This window comes from Zonotrichia leucophrys, chromosome 5 (assembly GCF_028769735.1).
Source record: "Zonotrichia leucophrys gambelii isolate GWCS_2022_RI chromosome 5, RI_Zleu_2.0, whole genome shotgun sequence".
NCBI lineage: Eukaryota > Metazoa > Chordata > Aves > Passeriformes > Passerellidae > Zonotrichia > Zonotrichia leucophrys.
The window spans coordinates 1664231-1685719 of record NC_088175.1 but is presented as its reverse complement, the minus strand read 5'-3'; the positions used below and the strand labels follow the sequence as shown (position 1 = coordinate 1685719).

Genomic DNA, 21489 nt, shown 5'->3' with positions numbered 1-21489 from the left:
CTGCTTTTATGTATTGCTGTGCTTATACTAGAGACTGCTTATGGGTTGAACTTAATGTTTGCTTAGTATATCCTACTCCTTGATGTTAAATGCTGTTACTATTAACTGCTGTGATGCCTGCTGCCCACAGGGCTTTAATGATCAAGGTCATCTAAAATAACAGTGGTTCATTTTGTTTTTAAGCATTCAATAGTGTGCAATGGGTTGCTTAACATTAGGCAGGGTATGCATTATTATGCTGCGCTCATATATATGACCAAACAGCCCAGAAACCTTTCTTGCTTTTGGTAATGAGAGCTCCCAGAATCAGAGAGCTCATGAACATTTGAACCCTCCAGAGTGTGAAATAATAATGGCCAGCTGGTGCCATTTCAGTGGGGAAAGCAGTGAGCAAATGGCAAAGATACGAGAATTAAATCTTGTTTATACCGCACCACTGAGGACCACTAAGAAACTGGTTTGGTTTGGTTTGGTTTTAAGAGGATTTCAAAACAAAGGGGTTTCTCAAAAATCTCTGCCCTCTCAGAACAGCAACATTCCTCTGTACACTCAGGATCTTTGGACTTTGAGTTAGAAGCAGATTCTCAAATAAAAGATGGATTGGCCGCTGCTGAGAACCTCTGAAGAAATTAGGATGAGAAAAATGTCAGGAAATGTACCCCTATAAATCTCTTCAAACCCATCCCCTTCAGCTAAAATGCTAAATTGTGGCTGGTGTGTTCATAAGGCAGCCTGGGGTGTCTGAGAGGCTCCCTGACACATTTAACAAACAGATGGTGCAAGTCAGACACTGCTCAGGTTATTTCCACCTGGTCAGTGATGGATTGGTGTCCACAAAACCAGGGCTAAAGTAAGCTGTGGGTGAGTTATGGAAAAATTATATCTTCTTGTAATTACAGGAACACACCAGGGACAAATTAACTCAATCCTACGAATAATTTCATCCTCATAACCTTCTGTTCACTTTGTAATTTCAAGGTGAAACAAGGGCCATATCTTTTTGAACTCAGGACCACATTCCTTAGCCTGTGCTGCCATGCTTGTCTATGTTTGCTCACCCCATAAAAGCTCTTTTTTCCACCCAAGGCTGTGTGGATGATGGCAAACTGCAGAGGTTTTTTCTAGCAAACATGCTTTCCCTCTTGAACCTTTTTCCCTGGAGTTTTTCCCACCCCTGTTCCTTCAGACATATTGATGTCCATGGTCTCACTTCTTCCTGGTATAAGATCTGTTTTCTTTTAAGACAGCTACAAGTCTGGGAAATACACACCCTGGTGTCCAAGAGGGCAGAGGGAGGTATTTCTAGAAATAGCTGGATGACAAACAAACCACTACAAGCTCTAGTCTTGGCTACCTTACTGTAAACTCAGCCCATAGATTTTTTTTTTCATTTTCAGAACTGAGGTTTCCCATCTGCCTATGGGTGAATATAAATCCCAGCAGATGTTAAAGAGACATCTGGAGTGTATCCATTGCACTCCCTGTGTCAGTGATCATCTCTCCCAGTCACTCTGTGCTTTTGCTGAGCTAAGAGAATTTGTGGCCTTCCCTCCAAGTGGGTGACTGCAGAAATTGTGATGTCAAACATCCTCTGCTACAGCTACCAAACTCTCTGATGCTGAGACTCCCACTGAGCACTTGTATTTCCATAGCCAAGGCTTTAATGACCACCCAAACAAACCATTTTATAAACTAAAGCAGTGGGTGCTGAGGGTAGGATTCCTGCTGGCCTGCAGGGAAGACCCTGATGGCTGTGACAGGACTCTTGGTCATGGAGGAGCTTCATGAAGCTGAATGAGAGGATTTGAACATCTTAAAAGGCAAAATGAGGGGGGAGGATTTCCCAAAATCTCTGTTCCCAAGCTGAATTTGATCTCCAGCTCTACAAGGTGGCTCCAAAAACCCTGCCCTAATTTTCCATAAGAGGTAAATATATTTTTCATCCTCTCACATCTGGCCATGGCCTGGGGTGTGCAGGCAAGAGAGAAAACTTTTCCAGCCAACTACATATTTTTCTGCCCTGGGAAAGACTCCATTGTACAGTGTGAATGCCAAAGTCCAGTTTCCTTCTGGGCTCTGCACATTTTTTGAAGTTGGTGTTTGTTTTGCCTGATCTGCCCTGACTTTCTGGTTCCTGTTACTGTTCTTTCCTATTGTTGCTGGTGAACTCTGGCCCTTACCAGGATTTTGGTGGGGCTGCTTTTCTCTGAGCAGGTACACAGGAGATTTCCCAGAATTGGAGAAATGGCATCTGTATTCCCCTGCTGATCAACCTCTTATTCCTCTGACTATTCCAAAACACAGAGAGAAATAAAGTTCATTAATAAGCCCCTGTAATTAACAGGAATTGAAATAGAGAGGGACATTAGAAGATTGTCTTTGCCTAGCAAGACGCATCTGTGAAATTATTTGGGGGAAAATTCCCTGAAATGGAAACTATAGGTACTTCTCTAATTGTTTATAGAAATTAATACAACAAAGAATGAAATTTGGGGGGAAAAGTCCCCAAACATATGGCTTGTTTGTAATCTAATTCTTTGACAAAAATAAAGCATGGAATTATTAATATATGAACATTTCCCTGCATGTTCTGTAAATATAAAAGGAGAAAATTGATACTTTATTCTTCTGAAGAAGAAATTATCTACTGTGTATCTGTATCTTTATTCTGATTCCTTGGGAGCTTAGAATTTTGCACAGAATTGCATTAATTAAAATACCTAGTTTTTTTTCTTATTTTACTCATCTATTGTCTTTTTATCAGATGTCATGCATTCCTTCCCCTCAAGGGTTTCCTGACTTAGATTTGCTTGGCCCCAGCTCTGTGAGCCTTCCAAAACCAGATGAACCCAAGTCTTGTGTGAGCACAGCCAGCCTTGAAAAACATTGACTAAAATCTATTACTCCTTCCTTTTTCTGTCTGAAAATGTATTTACCACAATTTCTTCATGCTGAAGATCTTCAGACTAAAAGCCATTTATTATGGCAACAGGCATAAATATTTACAACTAATAGAGGCTATATCTAATTTTAGGCACCCACACCCATCACACTGACTGGGAAAGGAAACCAGCCTCTTTCAGGTTATGCTTCCAGCTCTTCTGAGGGAGAAAATCCATCAGGCACCATCAGTAGTGACTTCTCACTACTTCTGTTGTCTCTGTTTTATTTCTTGCCTGACAGCTCACAGCAGGAACACATTCAGAAGGGTTGCCCACATAGGAAATCTGAAATTCAGTGGTCCTCAGACACCCCAAATGAACTTCCTTAGGTCAGATGTAATTCATGCTTATGACAGGATTTTGAGCCCTCCCTGGAGAAGCTCCTGGGAAGGACTGACTGTTTTAGCTCCAGGCTTATGGAATGAATCCCTCCTATCAAACAGCAGTGCCTTGGCTTGTTAATATGACAGACAGCAGAAATGCAGATGTATGGGAGGGATCCTGGAGGTGACGTGACAGAAATGGGGATATAGGTTGAATTTCAGCCAAACTGATTGCACAGAACCCAGTTCCCCTAAATAGAATGGTGTTCTTCCTAAGTGAATGCAGAATGAGCTCCCAGTAAGGTCCTTTATAGTTCCTCCACAGTTCACAAACAGCATTTCTAGAATGTGGGCACAGACACCTCCCTCCATGCGCACTGGGCAGCACAGCTAAGTCCTTGTTCCAGAGTCACAAACTTTGGGGGCCACTCACTGGAGCAGGATTGTGTCTGGCAGAGGGAAGATGTCCCTTGAAAACCTTTGAGAGTGTTTGGGGTAACTTTATTCTTCTGGGAATGAAACATATATCGCCTTATAAATCAGAAATGTGGATTTATTGGGCATTTACATGATGATAGAAGTCATCAAAGTAGAAGACGAAAAAACCCCTCTCCAAGAGAGAGTGAAGACAGAATGAGCAACACAGTGTGAAGACTGTTTTCCCTTCTCCTGAGCACTTGCCTGGTTCTGCCATCAGCTTTGCCAAGGCTTGTGAGGATTGCCAACCTCTCCCTGCAACCACTGCAGCTCTTCATGCTGAGAGAGCCCAAAACCACACCTAAACTCATGTTATTTGAAGCACTTTCCTTGGAATTTTTTGTCTTTGCTGCACAAATATTTCACTTAGAGGAAGCCTGCCCTTGGTTAATAATGATTGCAATACAGCAACTGGAAAAAGGATAATAACAACAGCTAAGTAGAACCGGCCAGGGGATGATAATTCAGCTTTGCGACAACTTCTGAGGTTTTACAATTTGTTTTCATTTTACAATGGAATGAAAACAAAACCTTCAGATATTATGTTTTCAATTTGGGCCTTTTTTGCTGCACTGTCAGAAATAACCAGAGGGCCCTGGACCTCAAGAATTTGTCCTCTCAAGTATTTAAAAAATGCTTCAGCTTTCATGAATCAGCATTTTCTCTTGGTGAGACAGTTCACGAAAAATGCTCTGGCCAGAACTTTTGCTAACCCCAAAAGTTTAAAACTATGAGTCATATCCCCCAAAACACAGTTGTTACAAATCACTTGTTTTGTGATTTGTGGATATCTTCTGGACTGTCTGATCTTAAACATACCTTTCCCCCCCATCCTCTAAGGATGTACATGTCTTTCCCACACTTCTCCACTTCTTCTCTCCTAATTACTTGGGCATTTTTTTGGTTCTCATGCAGCTCCTTGGCTTGTTTGACCTTCTCTAACCTAGACAACGCTGAGATAATATTTTTATGGAATTCTGTGGCAGGGCTTTGCCAGGAAAGAGGTGGCTGCTGGAATGGCTAGTGGTCACCGTGGGGTGGTCCCACCACCATCCCTGTCTGGCTGCTTGCTGGTTCTCACTCATCTCAGATGACATTTTCCATGGGGCAGAGCTGACATCTGTCAGGAGGAAGAGCATCTGCTCTCATGCCCTTGGCCCTGGCCAGCTTGGCAGCATCAGAGGGAATCAGAAGAGACACCCGGTACCAATTATCACCCAGGGCAGCCGCTATGTGTGCAATGTCTGTGGTTTGGTTTTGGACCCAGAGCTGCCTCAGAGGTGGCTCTGCAGGATCCATAGCTGGTTCTGGCCAGCTCCTGTACCCAGGAAAGCTTTGGGAAGACAATCTGTCTTTCTTTTTCTTTAACATTTCAGGTGGAAAGACCCTGTTCATGAGAAAATAAAGCAGCGTGGAAAATAACTACCAAGAAAAGGAAACATGGCTATTCATTCTAAAAGCCAGAGGAAGCAGCAGAAAGGAAATCAGGACCTAGAAAGACTACATGTGATGGGAAGTACAAAGTGCCTTCTAGTCAGGAGATTTTTGTAAGAATTGTCTCATGCACCTCACCAAGACATACTGTGAATGCATTTGGCCAGGGATGAGGCTCCCCTGTGTCCTCAGGATTTTCCACCCTGTTGGGCATAGTCTTAAAATACTGTTCTCCTTGCAAAATCATTGCAAGACTTGCATTATTATTTTTCTTTTCCTAATCTCTCACGTTCATGCATTTAAATAGAAGGCAGGGGGAGAGAAGCCCAGTTGGGAACACCATATGGAGAGAACACAAGTTATTGCTGTTCCCCCATTATCTTGGCACAGATTCCCTTTGTCAAACATTACTTCAGATTTGGGACCTCATTCTGTATTCACACTCCCTGTTGCTTCTTCCTTCCTTGGAAGCATTAGGAGGGACTTATGGTATTGCTACAAGGAGCTCTTTACAGGAAAGGAAGTAAATTGGGCAATGTGATTCAAATAATGGAAGAATGAATTATTTCACCATTTCCCGTGAGGGACACTTGAGGGAGAAAATGCACTTAACACTCTAAAGTATTAAAATAAAAGAACCACAGCAACCTCACCCAACTGGACTTGAACCAAACCAAATGGTTTAGGTAAATGCCCAGCAGATCTTCAAGTGGCACAATCTGTGAGAGACTATTTCTATGTGTGGCAAGGAAAATTCTCCATATTAATGATATCATGAGCTGGCTCAGCTAATTTGGACTTCATCCATAAGGTCTGGTTTCTGGCAGATTAGCTGAGTTTTTTTTGAGTATGAACTCCTCTTTTAATGTTGAGATTGATCCTGTTTTCATGGCTGATATTCCTGGAAAATATTTTCTTAAAGCTGTACTTCACATATATTTTTTTTAAAAATGAGAGGTGTTGCTCCCTTGTGTTCCTGGAAGAGGCTTAAAATATCCTGAGCAGTAACTAGAAGGTAATGAGATGAAGGGAACTATGCTGAATTTTTGCAATTCACTGGTTACATTGCTGGCTACCCAGAACAAAGCAGAGCTGTACTGTGGAGATAAAGGATCTTTCTAGGAGCTTAAATCATAGCATCCTAGAAGTTGTTCATGCTTTTGCAGAAAATTTTGGTGGCAAGTTTTCAATGAGCAAAAATGGGCTCAAACCTACAGTCTTCTTTGTGTTCTTGATACAGCTGAAAAGGTTTGTGTGTAGCTATAACTAAACAAAAATAAAGATGCAGTTTCAAAACAGCTCTCTAGGGCTATTTTGTGATTTATATGCAGATAAACCACGAGCCCTCAGGGAAGTTTGTGTGCCCATGTGGAGCCATTTGGGAAGCAGGATCATCCAGCCCAAACCCAGCTGGAATGGGCAGCATGAGGTCCTGGGCATTACTGCCCCAAGCCACTGCTTGATACAGACAGCATAAAATAGATGGTCTCAGGAGGCCTTTTCAGTGTGAGTTTGTGCCAGAGCTGAGGTTCCCTTGTGGAAATGCCTTGATTTTTCTAAATAAAAAATCAAGTCTCTGCATTTCTGCTGCTCGTGGACAGAGACTTCAGGAACTGGGCTCCCAAAATTAGACATAGATGTTGACTTTACACCCAGTTATGGGAGAAAGCCAGTTCTAAAATGGAGCTGGAGGCATTGCTCAGAAACCATGTGTGTCCTACATGAGGAGGGTCTGGCCTGTGAGGACATAGCACCTGGATGGCTGCCAGCTCTGAAGATGGAGCATGAGACAGTTTGTGAACTTAAAACACATTTTCCAACCTTATGGGATTTTCCTTTAAGTCTGTTCTCAGCAGAGCAGCATATTATTGCAAATAGATGCTCTTTTGGTCCCATCTCCCAGGGGACAGAAATTAATGCTATGTTTGAACATGTATGTTTTCCCACTCATTGCTGAAGCTGTGCTTTCCCTTAAAGTCTGCAGAGAGCTGAGCATGAGCAGATACTGTTAATGCCATTACTTCAGAGTTAGAGCTGGAGTCAGGGCCAGAGAGAATTCAGTGAGAGACGTGGCCTCTGTTAGCAGGGGCTGGAAAGCAGTTCCATTAGTCATCTCAGGCATCCTCCTGCTCTGTGGCAGGACCCTTCTGCCCAGCCCCTCTGCACAGCCCTCTTTAACCCTTTCAGGTGCCCAAGTGCTGGCTCCTGTGCTCACCCCTGGGATTGCTGTTCCCATGAGACACTTTTATGTGGGAATCCACAAAATCAGATGATTTTGGGAAAGCTGCAAAAGGCAGGCCTCAGAGACAGTAGAACTGTGATTAGAGCTAAACAGTAGCCATGAGATAGGTCAGCAGAAAAATTATTTAAAAAGTAGAAAAGGAAGGACAAATAGAACAATTGTCTGTGTACTAACGCTTGTCTAGAATAACTCCCTAAGCTACAGAAAAGTTTATCTAGCAAGATATTAGGAAGTTTGAAGCATAATAATGGAGCTCTGTGCATTGTGTTTTAAGGCTTACAAGTAGGTATTGTATTTGAAATAACCAAGAATTGTTTTAACAAAAGGTATGTGTGCTTATAGTGGTTGATGGAACTATTGTCAATATGCTTTTGCTTTGTGGGATTGGTCAAAAAACTTTTAAAGTAAGTTGTAACATTAAGTTCTTGGTCTGCTGCCTGGGATGTGAGCTGGTGGCATCTTCTCATTGTCATAACCATGTAATGAGACTGATGCTGGAAAATAAACCAGCTCAAGGCATGTTCCTCAGCAGTCCCATCCTGTTGGTGATTTGTACACAGCCCCTGGCCAACGATACTTTTACACTGTCCTGAACCAGGAGTGAGGATGTTGGCACAGCACTGTGCTGCTTTTTCCTTCTTGCTCCAATGCCATCACCCTCCTGACTGTGCCTCCCGTGCCACTGTGCTTGGGAATATTTTCACAGCTGTCCATCTCCTTCCTCTGGGAGCTGTTTCTTGTTTTTTTTCCCCCAGTATTTCTCCTGTCAATGTAAGTTTTTTTCCAGCCTTTTCTTCCCCTGAGGGAGGTTGGTGTATTTGTGGATTCATTGCTGTGCCAGTTCCCGAGGTAAAAAGGCAACCCTGGGGCAACCCCAGTGCTGGACACACACTGAATGTGAACTGTGTTAGCTGAAATAATAGCCTGTCATGGTCCTTCAGACCTTCCCCTTCCCTGGGACCCCAAACATCACTTTGGGGATGAGGACCAGCTAGAGGACAACAAATCTCAGCAAGTGACTATGTTCCCCAGGAAACTTCCAAGCCATCTTGCTTCACATATGACTTTCCATTTAAGAAGAGGATTTTGATCTCAGCCTTAAATGAAGGAGGGAGACCTCTCACTTTGAATGCAAATGATGTTAGATAAGGTAAATAAACATTTTTGTAATCTTTTAATTAGTAGACATTACTTTAAAACTAATTTCCCCAGATATTATTTAGAGAGAAAAAAGAAATGAATACTAGTTCAATAATTCTGTTTAGAATACATTCATTCACTCCCCCTTGGCATAAAACATTGGGTGACAATTCATAAAACTTTCATTCTTTAGTAACATTCCCTGACTTAGGTGGAATACCCATATCTCAGGGTACAAGGACAATATAAGTGGAGATTGGCAAATGGTCACTCTTAAAAGCAGATGAGAAATAGAATAACTTGTATTTTTTCATTGCAAAGATAAATATTAATTTGACAGGAGATGTCATTACTGTTTAATGACTTTGTCTGAAGAGAACAATTGAAGGAAATATGTTTGCTCTTCCTCATCCCTTGCCATTTCCATGATGTCATTAGGTCTGGCCATAACAAATGGAAATTCAGAACATAGGAAAGGCACTGCCTGCATGGCAAAATCTACTCAGTGATGCAGAGTAGCCATGATGTGTATCACTAGTGCAGACATCAAAGTATCAAGTTTATCAAGAGAGTAGAAAATGAGAAGCAAGTTTTAGCAGAGGTACTTAGCATTGACTTGATCAGTAACTAAGACATTGCAATGATGATTTAGTGAAAAAACTGACACATCTGGCAGAAATGAAGTTTTCATGTCTAGGAATTTGGTTTCTTAGACTTCTTTGCTGAATTTATGTTTTTCTTTCCTACATGTGGAGAATCTTCTGCTGTGAAGCATCTGCTTGGCTGCCTGGTCTGGCACCACTCATAAAGTGGCTTTGTCCCCTCATGTGGGTTGCTTGGCCACATGTACTGAGTCAATTATTGATTTTGAGATAGTGGATGTGATTAATTTCCAGCTGTAGAGATTGTCCTTCAAGGGCCAGAGGCCACAGTTTCAGTTTTGTTCTTCTGAGCTGGCGTCACCTCCTGCAATGCTAGCCAGATGACAAGGGGAGGGAAAGACTAGGCCTGAATATCTTGGAGTAGTAGAGAAGAAAAGGGTCATTTTTTCAAATCCCTTCATGTCTCTTTGCAGCAGTCCATTGCTGGGTAAGCAAAATTCCAAAATCTGTTTGCCCATCCATAAATCAGAAGAATCATGCCAAAAAGTTATTTTCTGAAGCCCTGGGCACAAGTTGCCCTGTTGGGCCAAACTCACAGCCTGGTGTCTTCATCTCTGACATAGCAGTGGGCAGCTTTATGATAATTTGCCATTCACCAAGCCAAATTTAGGTCTTGTCCTGAAATCTAAACCAAAGTTGTGCCAGCTCACTTCCTGCAGAAGTCTTTTTCATTAGCTGATGATAGCACTCAACCTCCCCAATACATGGTTCAACCCCCTTTTTTGCACACCTTGTTAAAATTCTGTCCTCAAGAACTGTTTTAAAGTGATAAGTTCCCTGGGTTAATCACATACCATGCAAAGAAATATTCCTTTTTAAGCCATTTGACTTTTCCTTCTTTCCAATCCATTCCCTCAGGCCTGTGGCTGACCTTAAGAAAAATCCCATCATTCTACATCCAAACCACCAACACTCACTCAAATGGTCTAACTCCTTGTTTAGTATTCTTTGTGACTCCTCTTGCCCTTCAAGCACTACATGTCTAATACAAAAGAGTAGACAGTGGGGCTTAGGTGGAATTTAGGCTGGATAAATCTGGATAAAGCAACATGGCTGCTCCATCTACTCCTCTAATTCCTGGCCCTATCCTTTGTGGTGTGTGCTGTAGTTTCCTTACTCTACACCCAGTTTTCAGACTGCCAATGTCCTTCTTGGTGCAGTGTTGTCCCCTGCTGTGCTTGAAGCACAAGGACATCCACTGGCTGGGGAAATAATTTCTCTGTGTTGGGCTGCTGCAGCTCCTGGCTGCCAGCTGAATCCTGGCTCCTGGTGGGTGTGGGAATGGTACAGAGCTCTTCTGGGCCTCTCTGGAGCATAAATTCAAAGTAAAACCAATCCAGGAGTGGCAGCAGCACTAAGAGAAGCTGCACAACACAGCCAGAGGCAAAGGTAAGAAGCAGCTGGGGTGCTGCAGGCTGTCCCCATTCACAGCTGTAGGAGCAGGGGACAATGGGGACTTTGTCACCCCAGTGCTCAGAGCACTGCTGCAGAAACCATCTGCCCTGAGAAACAGAAACCCAAAGCACACACCTCTGTCTCCATGGGCTTCAAGTGGACTGTGCAGGCTCAGGACAATACAGGGATGTGTGTGAGGAAGAGATAGCAGATATTTATCTTGGGTCTCTGCACACTGACAGCACCTTCAGGAGGAAAAGGCCCTAAAATGCTTGGGGGTGTATGTGGAGCCTCCCAAATGAGTGTGAATCACAACCATGGTGATTCAGGCAAAAGGCACCTTTTCGGTAAAAAGACTGTTCAGGCTTCCTGGATGTGAGAAACCTGAGGATCGCTACATCACCTCTGACTTGTATGACTCAGGAGAGAATGAAACCTTCTGTTGGGAGACTGAAAATTAGTGTTTCTGTAAAACTCATCTTCAAAAAATCCATGGAAACATTTGAATTGCACTGGTGTGATTGTTGTGTCCTCATACCTTAATTGTTTTATTGAGATCCCTGGTCTATTCTGGATGATACCAGGAAGATTGGCAGAGAAGTCTTTTCAGCTCCTGAGAGGCAAAATGAACATATCTGTTCAGTGGCTGCCAGTTTCAAGAGCCAGCTCTTAAAAGAGTCAATGCTTCCTTGTCTCAAGGCTAAAGTTCAAATCTGTGTGATCAAAATTGGATGAACATTAAAAGGAAAAAAAAAAACCCACTGCACATATCCATGCAAATAAATATCACAGCTCTCTTTCAGTGCTATTTATATCTATTTGAGTTTAATGACCCCAAACATTGTATGAAGAGTTTCTCTAATGTGCTACCAAGACTGTTTATGGGAGACAACTGTCTCAAGAATGTGGCAGTGTGAAGACTCCCACAGCAGCACCCGTGCAGAAATTGCAGATCTACTTGGACAGTCTTTTCCTGTCAGAGTTTCAGCAGGGAAAAAAACCAAAAAAGTGATGATCTTGGGGTTATCACACACTGTGGCAAGCAGGGATGGGTTGAAGGCAGTGTGCATTAGCAATCAATTCAAAATGGCTAGCACACCAAAAGTGTGGCCAGATGTGCTCTTGTGCCTGTAGCTGGAGAAATTTGGGATGTTAGGGCTCCCCTTGGGTTTCTGCCATGTCTTGGATGGTGTTTCCTGCTCCTTGGGAGAGGCTGCAAGACAGAGCTGCTGCCTGGTGCTTGGCCTGGGTGCTCCTGCCTGCCCCAGGACAGAGAGCAACCAGCCATGGATCACTGACAGCCCACTTCCAGCTCCTTTCCTCCATGGGAGGACATGAGGAACAGGGATTTGGGTCAGTGCTGTGACATACAGGCACTATATGCATCCTATATACAGGATATAATAGATATGTGGATTTGCACAGGTACAAGCTGGGCAAGAGCAGTCATACTGCTTCTATGCTAAAAGTGCCAGAGCAGGAGACTCTCCCTTCTTGCACAGCTTGTCTGGCCACAAGGTTGGGATCACTGTTCTGTGAGACTGGTGATGCTCCAGCCCACTTCAGTGCAAAGTCAGACAGATTACATTGAATCATCACAGAAGAACAAAAAATGTGTCTCCTAACAGTAAGTAATGTCTCTCTTCTTCTATATTGCTTTTAATTTACAGAGCCCCAGTCAAGGCTGAGCTGTTCTGTATGCTATTAATTAGCTGATCACATGCCAATGCTAATTTTTTTCAAATGGGTTCACTATTTATAAATGTTCACCAGTTTGTGTCGACACATGAGGGGAGGAGGGACGTATTTACACCATCTACTTCTTGCAGATGCTTTGCAGTTCTCCCTTGGAGGGATTGACCTCTCTCATCTATCAAAGATGCAACTTTGGCTCCTAAAGCTGTTTGTATGGTATTCATCTCCGTATTATGCCTGAACTGGAGTTGAGTTTAAGACTCACAACCCTCTTTTCCTCAGACTCCAGCCATCTGATGAGTCCAATCACCCCTGTCTGCACAGTGGGCCAAGTTAGCTGCATGCCATTGTTATTGCTCCTTAAGCATGGAGAGGTTTTTTTTTTTAATTTACAAGAAATTCTGGAATGGATTGGAATAGTTTCAGATGGATGAGGCCTACAGTGATCATTTAGTCCTGCTCGAATATTTCAGGGCTGACCAAAACTCACAGCACATAATTAAGGGCATTATACAAATGCCTATTAAATACTGACAGCCTTGGGACATTGATCACCTCTCCAGGAAGCCTGAATATAAATTTTAGGGCAAATAAATTTCATGCTAAAAAATTGCTATGTTTTTAGGCTTCGTGAATATAAAATGGGATGCTCAGTGGCTTCCTAAGTAACACCACCCATTTTTCTTATGTATTTCACAGAGCAAGCCAGCTACCTTTGGTACTATTAAACCAACTCTGCTAGCTGTTGAATTGAGTTTTTGTGTTGGTCCAACCTCAGCCCTAAATAAACATTTGTAACCTCACATAGCTGGGCACAATACAAGTCACCCTGGCTGAGAGACCTTTGCTCGTGGAAAACCAGCATTTGATGTTCAAAAGACTGAGTGGAGCCAGCATGTTGAGGCATCTAGTCACTATCCAAACAGCCCCCATTGTTACAGTTATTGCCAGCAATATCCTGTTTGTCACTGGGATAGCACTTTGGTGAGCCTGCCCTAGAAACACCCATTTGCCTTGTGGCTAAACACTTCCAGTGCAGGATTTGGAAATTCACCAAAGCAAGGAAACCTACTCAGGGCTCTGGCCTCCAGCAAAACCTCTTCAAAATGCCTTGAGAAATACCCAGACTCATAACATTCCATGCATCCAATGAAAGAAGCCATTTTCATATCCAAGTAACAAATTTACCCTCCCCATCTGTCTGGCATTGCTCTGATCCTACTCTACACCCGTCACATCCCAACACTGGCAACAGGCCCTGAAGAAATTCGGTTTTGTGGACTGTGGGTGAAATCCGAGGCAGGATATTACTAGTGTGGAGCTAATAACTGGTCTGGACTTTTGTACAGTGCAGCTGCTCACGTGGTGAGCCACCAAAAGCTTTTTGTGCCAGGCACTGCTGTGTCTGAGCTGTAAATGCTGTGTGAGTTACCTGCAGGAATACCTGCTCCTTCCCTGGGTGAGTTACCTGCAGGAATATCTGCTCCTCCCTGTGTGATTTATCTGCAGGGATACCTGCTCCTTCCCTGGGTGATTTATCTGCAGGAATACCTGCTCCTTCCCTGAGTGAGTTACCTGCAGGAATACCTGCTCCTTCCCTGTGTGAGTTACCTGCAGGAATACCTGCTCCTTCCCTGAGTGAGTTACCTGCAGGAATACCTGCTCCTTCCCTGGGTGAGTATCTGCAGGAATATCTACTCCTTCCCTGTGTGAGTTACCTGCAGGAATACCTGCTCCTTCCCTGGGTGAGTTACCTGCAGAAATATCTGCTCCTTCCCTGGGTGAGTTACCTGCAGGAATACCTACTCCTTCTCTGAGTTACCTGCAGGAATATCTGCTCCTTCCCTGGTAAGTTATCTGCAGGAATATCTGCTCCTTCCCTGGGTGAGTTACCTGCAGGAATACCTGCTCCTTCCCTGGGTGAGTTATCTGCTCCTTGCCTGGGTGACACTTAGCTCCTGCCTTTGGTTTTCTTAGAGGCAGGTTGGGCCCAACTTTTATAAAGTGGTTTCCAGCTCTTTCATGTGAAAGGCACTGAATAAGCACCGTGCAGATCTAACAGTGCAGGAACTCAGATGTTTCTTCCCCTGACCACTGCTGTTGCTCCCTCCACCTGCTTCAGCTGCAGGAACTGGGGAGATGAGATGCAGCAGGGCAAGTGCACAGAGCTGGTGCCTCAGGGCCATGAACAGTTAAGGCCTTGGCCACGGCACTGGTGCAGCTGGAGCTTTTCCCAAAGCTGGGCTGGAGAGCATCACTGTCTCCCCTGAGCTGCTGGAGTCGTGGCAGTGAGAAACTGCTCTGAGATCACCACTGGAATCATTGGGTTTTCATGCTTCCCCTCCCCACCCCCTACATTTTCCATTAGGAAGACGTAAATTGGTAAATGCCCCAGGAGTCACAACCAGGCTGTGACCTGGTGAGGCAAGAGGAAGCCCTTGCTAACACACCAGTGCTGGTAATAACACCTGGGTGGAAAACCTTCCATGGAAATTGAAGCTTTGCAAAAATCTGCAGAAATTAATTGCTTGTGAGCATTTCCAGCACAGAAATGAACCATTGAATCTGATGTTTTCAGCTTGCTTGGGAAAACTGAAACAGTTGGTTTCAGCAGTGGCAAGGACAGGGGTAGATAAACCATTCTCCTGGGGTAAATTCCAATGTGATTTTCCAGAGCCTCCTACACCCTTCAGGCTCTGTCCACGTGTGCAGCTTTCCCATGTGCTGTGCTGCCTGTGCTGCCACCATGCCCATGATACCTCTGTGACCATGGTACTGCTGTGCCACCTCTCCTCTTCACCTGGACCACACAGATGGATGTGGAAAATCCAATGGAAGATCCTAAAACTGTAAGCTCAAGGGCAAGGTTGCCCCAAGTGAGTTCTTTGCTCAGTCAATACCCACAGTATTTTAAATAGGCTGTGGTATACTTTATGCCATGTAATATTTTTATGAGTGGGATTTTTTCCAGCACTCTGCTCTAGAAGTAATTCCTGCTGCTTGACTCTGTGTGCAATTTTGCAGTAAAATCAGTTTAATAAATGCTGGGATTCCACAAAAAACTGGAATTCCTGTGATCACTGCTAGTTTTGACCACCGCCACCGGACAGGGATTATCTCAGAACAGCATGTTAATAAACAGAGCTATTTTCCCCCCTTATCTTTATGAGTTTTGTCACTGAAAATATTTTTATATTTATGTGCTATAGTAGTTAAGAAGGCAGATAAAAATAGCTGGAGATACTTTAGAGGGTAAGTCTTCAAACCCTGAAAATGAGGCTTGATTTAAAAGTGCCTTCATACTCCTTTTACCCCAAAGAGATCAGGATTATGCTACTTCATCTTCCCATCCTTCCCTCAGCCCTCATATCCCTCAGTAACTTTTGAGCCCAGTGGCAATTTCCAACACTTCAGAACAGAGGAAAGGGAATCAAAGCAAGTCCCTGAGAGTCACCTGTGGCTGGTTAGGGAGGAGAAATTTGGAGTGCTGCCCCCACCAAGTGCCAGCCTGCCTGGCTGGCATCACTGCCCTTGTGATGTACACGTGTGCCCCCAGGCTCACACCAAAACCACCAAGACTGATGCCCCACATGGTCTGGCACCAGCTATTGGATGGCTTTTCCCATAGGCAGAGGTGTTTGCAGGGCATGGAGGAGAGAGGGAGAAGGGCAGTGGGTGCTGGGATCAGCATTTTGTAAAGGGTGAGCAGATCTGAAGTTATCACAGGAAAGTTGGTGCTGCTGCAGTATAAGGCAGCCCTCAGGGATTGTGGCTCATGGAAGCATGTATTTCCAACAGGCAATATGTTAAGTTTAATATATGTTGTATATCTTGTCTGTGGAAATGTTTTTTTCTAAAGGGATCACTCAATCTATGTGGTGGGAAGAGCAGAGAAAAGAGAGAGCTGCTTGCATTAGAAGTGACGCTGCCCACTCTTGTGGAGGAAAAGGTCTTCGCATTTCCACGGATCAAAGTCTGCAATTACACAGCTCTCTTGTTTGGCCAGTTCATCTGCTCAACCTGACACAGAGCCAGAATGCAAACAGGGATTTTTCCCATTACAGAATACCAAATCTATGATAAGCCACGCCATGAAAATTCAGTTTTTAAGGAGGTGGGGAGAGAATGAGGGAAACTCCAACTGCTGCTGCAAGATAAGCAATGAGTTTTGCAGCGCTTCTAGAATCTGTGTCTGGGATCTCATTAAAAAACCCTGTGAGCAAAAGGAGCACTGTGAGAAGAAAAACAGCAGAATTTGGGATAGTAAAATTTAAGCAGATGTTTGAACACCAGTTTTAGCCTATGAAACATCTTGTGATAACTTTGGACACAGCTGGACAAAGTCAGTAATTGCTACAGAGAGAGGCCTGTAAATATTGTGCTTAATCTGTGGGTCTGCTCTGCACAACAATGCAGTGAATATCACTGGTGATCTTGATTATGTTTGTGCTTTTTTCTTATACTACAAATTCCTCAGCTATGAAGGATTCAAATCAATCACCTCTTCTGCTTTTCACTACCATCAAGTTGTAGTATTAAAATCTATTTATAGATGGAGTAACAAACGTCACTGGAAGGAGAGTTATATACTGACAGCTTGGAAAGAGACTGTGCTGGTTTTCTCAAAGATCACTCCTTAAATAGGACATATTCTCAAAGATTATTCCTTAAATAGGATATAAGTATTGTAATTTATGCATCATTTGCCAAGAGGGACAAGATTGTGATAACATATATATATATATGTACATATATATATAGAGAGAGTCTTCCTAACTGCAAATTGCAAAGCTCAGAACTTCAAAAACTAACTGATAATACAAAGTGATAGAGGCTGAATTACATTTGTTGTCCCAAAACACAGTGGATTTAACTGCATCCCTAACGCTTCTTATTCGCCAAAAACAAGACAAAAATAAGAAGAAAACAAATAAGTTCTCTGAATAAATCCTGCATTGTCCCAGTTTTATGAGCTGCCATCTAAGCTGCCTGGCAACCATCCAGGCCTGAATGACATTCCTGGACAAGAAGTAACCCGTGCATCCCTTTTGAACTGTCCTCTCCTCGAGCTGCCTTCACCTCCCACCTGGCTGTCCTGCAGCTCTCCATTAAATTTCTTTTAAAGCACTTTCTTACCTGCATAGTGGTCAAACACAGTGGGGACATACTCCTCTGGGAAGGCATCATTGGCATAGCTCATCAGCAAACAGGTTTTCCCAACTGCACCATCCCCTACCACCACGCATTTCAGCATCTTCTTGGTGCTGCTCCTGCTCCCGTCAGTGCAGTTGTCATTTTCCTCCTTGCAGTTCATTCTTGCTGCTGCTGCCACTGCTCTTGCTGCTCCCAGGACTTCCAAGTGCACATGAAGGAAAAATGAAGTGCGATTGTATTGACTTTTCCTGAGTTTGGAGAAGGAGGGGGGTGGGGAGGGGGGGGGAGAGCAGCAAATCTCAAACTCAGGAAATCATACTAATGTTTCCAGGCTGTCACAGCCGCTTCTAACAGTTACCAGATCAGTCAAGAGGATCATCGAGGTGAATAAATTAAACACACAGAGAGGAGTAGCATAAAAAAAAAGAAGAAGAGTGATCTGTCCTTTTTCGTCTGTCCCAGTCAGGAAATCCTCATCCTGCCCGGCCGTTCCCAGTCTTTATTGCAACTTCAGAAAATATCGGCAGCCTGTGGCTTCAATCCGCGTCTCCCTTCCTCCAGCCTGGCCGCAGGAACCAGGGATTCCTGTTAAATCCACTCCATTTTCCATCTCATTGCTACACGGAGGAGAGTCTGGAGGGTTTTAATGGAGTTTTTCCTTTCTTTCTCCAGCTTGCTGTGTGTCAGGAAATCATGGGTTTCCTGCTGAATTCCATATTAGGATCAGTGGGCTTGTGAAGGGCTGCAAACAATGGGAGCTCTGTGTGTATTTGTACTTTGGAGGAACTCTGCCAGGACATGGAGAAAGGAAAACACTAGAGGTCCCCCTGCAGAATGAAGTTTTTTAGGCTCTCTGCTCCATCCAGCTGCTCTCCAGGCTGCCGGCCCCGGCGAGGAGGATTTGGGAGAATTTGGAATACGAGAATGCTGGAAATGCTGAGAGCTCTGCCCCTGTCCCAGGGATTCCTGCTGATCCCAGGCACGACCTCCTCTCATCTCAAATAGGTATTTTCTCCCACTTGGGAAAGGGAAAGGGGGAGGTGGAGAAGCAGAGAGGAGGTATAGCGGCTAGATAATGTCAACTTTCTGCCTCTATAGCTCTTTAAAGTGTTTGTTATAAAGAATAAATAACTGATTTTTCAGTTCATGCACTCACTTACTCTTGCCTTTTCCCTTGCCTTTTCCCTATCCTCCCTCCTCCAAAAAAGACAGATTTCCCCCTCCTAATGTAAAGACGTAAACACAGACAGAGAGAAAAAAGTGGAATTAAGAGTTAGAGAAATTAAAAAATTAAAGAAACAAACAAACACCCCCCTGTACAGCAATCTGTGAAAAACCAGCTTTGAACTACAATTCCTGCCCCCTCCTCTGGTTTGTTCCGGTGCTTCACGTGCCTCCTAAGTCTTCTCCCCATTTAAATTCACAACAATCTACGTGCACATGAAGGGCAAAACTTCCCTCTCCATGCACAGGAAAGATTTTGCAATTTCCAGCAGAAACGAGCCAGACAGTGACACAAGCCCCAGCGCAGCAGCCCAGCACATCCTGCTGGCTGCACTTCCCCTCCACGAGGCTGGGAGGCTTTGAGAGGGGGAAACACCCCCCTGCTGGCACTCCACCGGTGACAAACACTTCCCCTGCCCTGCTCACACCTGGGGAGAGATCAAAAGGACACACCAGTGCACACCTGGAAGTGCAAAGAGCAACACAGCCTTAGATAGGAAAGCTTATAGCCCCAAACTTTAGGAGTAAGGACAAACACAGCCATAATAATGGAAGTCTGTAGTCCCAAAATGTGTGTCCTTCAATTTGTTTGTGGTGAAGAGGCACAGCAGACTCACCTACAACCTCCCCTGGACAGGCTAAGTCTGTCAGAGCTCTTCAATGATCTACCTGTGCTGGATCAGCTCTGGGCACCTTCCCCAAGAGGTGCTAGAATTTTAGAATCCTGTAAAAGTTGGGGTTAGATGGGACATCAAAGATCATCTAGCCCTAATCCCCCTGCCATGGGACACCTTCACTAGAGCAGGCTGGTCCCAGCCCCATCCAACCTGGCCTCAAACATTTCAAGGGATAGAGGATGGATAAACCATGTGAGCAAGGTTTGTCTGCTCACCTGGAGAGCCCCAGGCAGCTGTTTGCTGCCTCTAGCCAGGAGTCTTGGTCATTCAGTGATTTGTGCCTTCACCTCCTCCATCCCCCTCTCCCTGCTGATAACAGGGAGCTGAGCAGGCTGTGTAGGCCCCAGCATCACACCTGCCATCAGAGGCATCACTGAAGGGTTTCCCAGAGTTAGGAGATCAGGTGCATCCTCCTAGCTTCACACTGCAGCCCAAGGCTGAGCTTCATCCAAGAAAACCTGTGAGCTCTGGGCATCAGAACCCCCATTCTCCAAGCATTTGCTCTGCTGATCCCTCCCACCACCAGCAGCCTGGCTGGGCTATCCTGAGGTGCAGCACATGTTACAGGGATTTATTCTCTGGGTTTATTTCTAGTTGTAATCGAGGTCAAACTCCAAGCCTGTGCTCTGAGGAGGCACCAGCACCCTGATCCCCTCTGTGCCTTTGCTTACTAGCCTGGTGGCCTGGTGGGGAAAGTTTGACAAATATGTAGGTGCATGCTGTTGCAAGGTAACTGCAGAGCCAGAGGAAGAAAAACATTCCAACAATTCATGGTTCAGGTCCCCACTGCCTCTATCAGACAAAAGTAAAAGCTGTCTTGCTTCCCATTTTAATCTATCTGCGAGCTTTTTTCAACATCAGACATACTCCAGTTAAGGCAAGATTTAATGCTAATTGGGCCAGATTTAGGCCTGCAACAAAATCCCCATGGCTCATTCCTCCCTGATCATAAAGCTGGGCAAGTCCCAGCCGGACTGTGCCCACATCCCTTTCTTTTGCAAGAGGTTGAAGGATAAAATTTCCTTGCTGTTTTTTTAAGAGGATTAAAGTGATTTTATTCTATCTTCCCCTTTAAAAAAAAGATGTTCCAAAATTTAAAACTCTTCTCGTGTTATTAAGGGGCAGAACTGGAGGATTATAGAATCAGAGAATCCCAAAATCATTAAGGTAGGAAAAAAAGTCCAAGGTCATCGAGTTCAACCTTTGCTCCATTATCACACATCAGCTAAATCACAGCACAGAGTGCCACATCCAATCATTTCTTGGACACTTCCATGGGTGCTGACTCTACCACCTCTCTGGGCAGCGCATTCCAATGCTGGACCATCCTTTCAAGGGAGAAATTATTCCTGAACTCCTCAGGTTTTTGCAGACCCTTCCAATTCCAAGCTCTGATGCATGGGACACTTTGTGGGGGATTAGTTTTAGTCAAAAATGCATCAATAAAAGGCCTTATATCTGTAAATGTGAATAATGGAAGTGTGGCCATGAAGCCAGAGCCTAAACAAAGGATGACCTGGAATAAACCAGCATGAGGAGTTTACCTTGCAGGTGAAGGAAGGCTGACGTCTGACCTGCAAAACTCAAACTCAGTGCTACCAGTTTGCTTTCCCTGTATGAGTGATATGTGCAGCTTTAGAGGAGTTATGATGAAGTTATAAAATAAGAATTGTATCCAGACTAAAAACACATGTTCTTTTAATCTCATGACTTTAACTCAGTTTGGCACCATTTAGATCAGCTGGATCAAAACATTTTATGAGCTGGTTTAGCTTCAGCAAATTCTGATCACGTTGTTTTATACCACTTTACTCAGGGGACTGAGAGAGTGCTTATCCCTCTGCTGCTCTGGGCTTGTTGTTTTTTACTTATCTTGGCTGTGTGAATTAACAGGCCAGACCTGTCATCCAGCAGTCTGGCAAAGTTTGAGGCAATCCTGTTGCACTTTACAGAAAATTTGTTAACCTGCAAATGGTAAGTGACAATTCTATAGGTTAAACTGACCCTTCTGCACTGCTGTGCAAGTTTCAGCTCCCCCAAGAGTCCTTCTGAACAATGGAGCTGCCTTCAAGCCCCAGCCTGGAAGCCACGGGGTTATTGGTAATCATTAGCAAATGTCAGAGA

General features: G+C 44.1%; 1 protein-coding gene across 2 annotated transcripts in view; it reads right to left on the bottom strand.

Annotated features, from left to right (window-relative positions):
- Nucleotides 1-19680, bottom strand: part of RHOJ (ras homolog family member J) — a 64140-nt gene extending 44460 nt beyond the window's left edge. Inside the window, exons 1-3 of one of the 2 annotated variants that reach the window (XM_064714017.1) lie at nucleotides 19581-19680; nucleotides 19306-19412; nucleotides 17447-17662 (exon numbers count right to left, since the gene is read on the bottom strand). In XM_064714017.1, the coding sequence (XP_064570087.1) occupies nucleotides 17447-17624 (178 nt within the window). In that variant the 5' untranslated portion in view covers nucleotides 17625-17662; nucleotides 19306-19412; nucleotides 19581-19680. Of the gene's footprint in view, nucleotides 1-17446; nucleotides 18409-19305; nucleotides 19413-19580 lie in introns of those variants that run through there. The other variant, XM_064714016.1, reaches the window with a different exon arrangement.
- Nucleotides 19681-21489: the final 1809 nt, after the last annotated feature.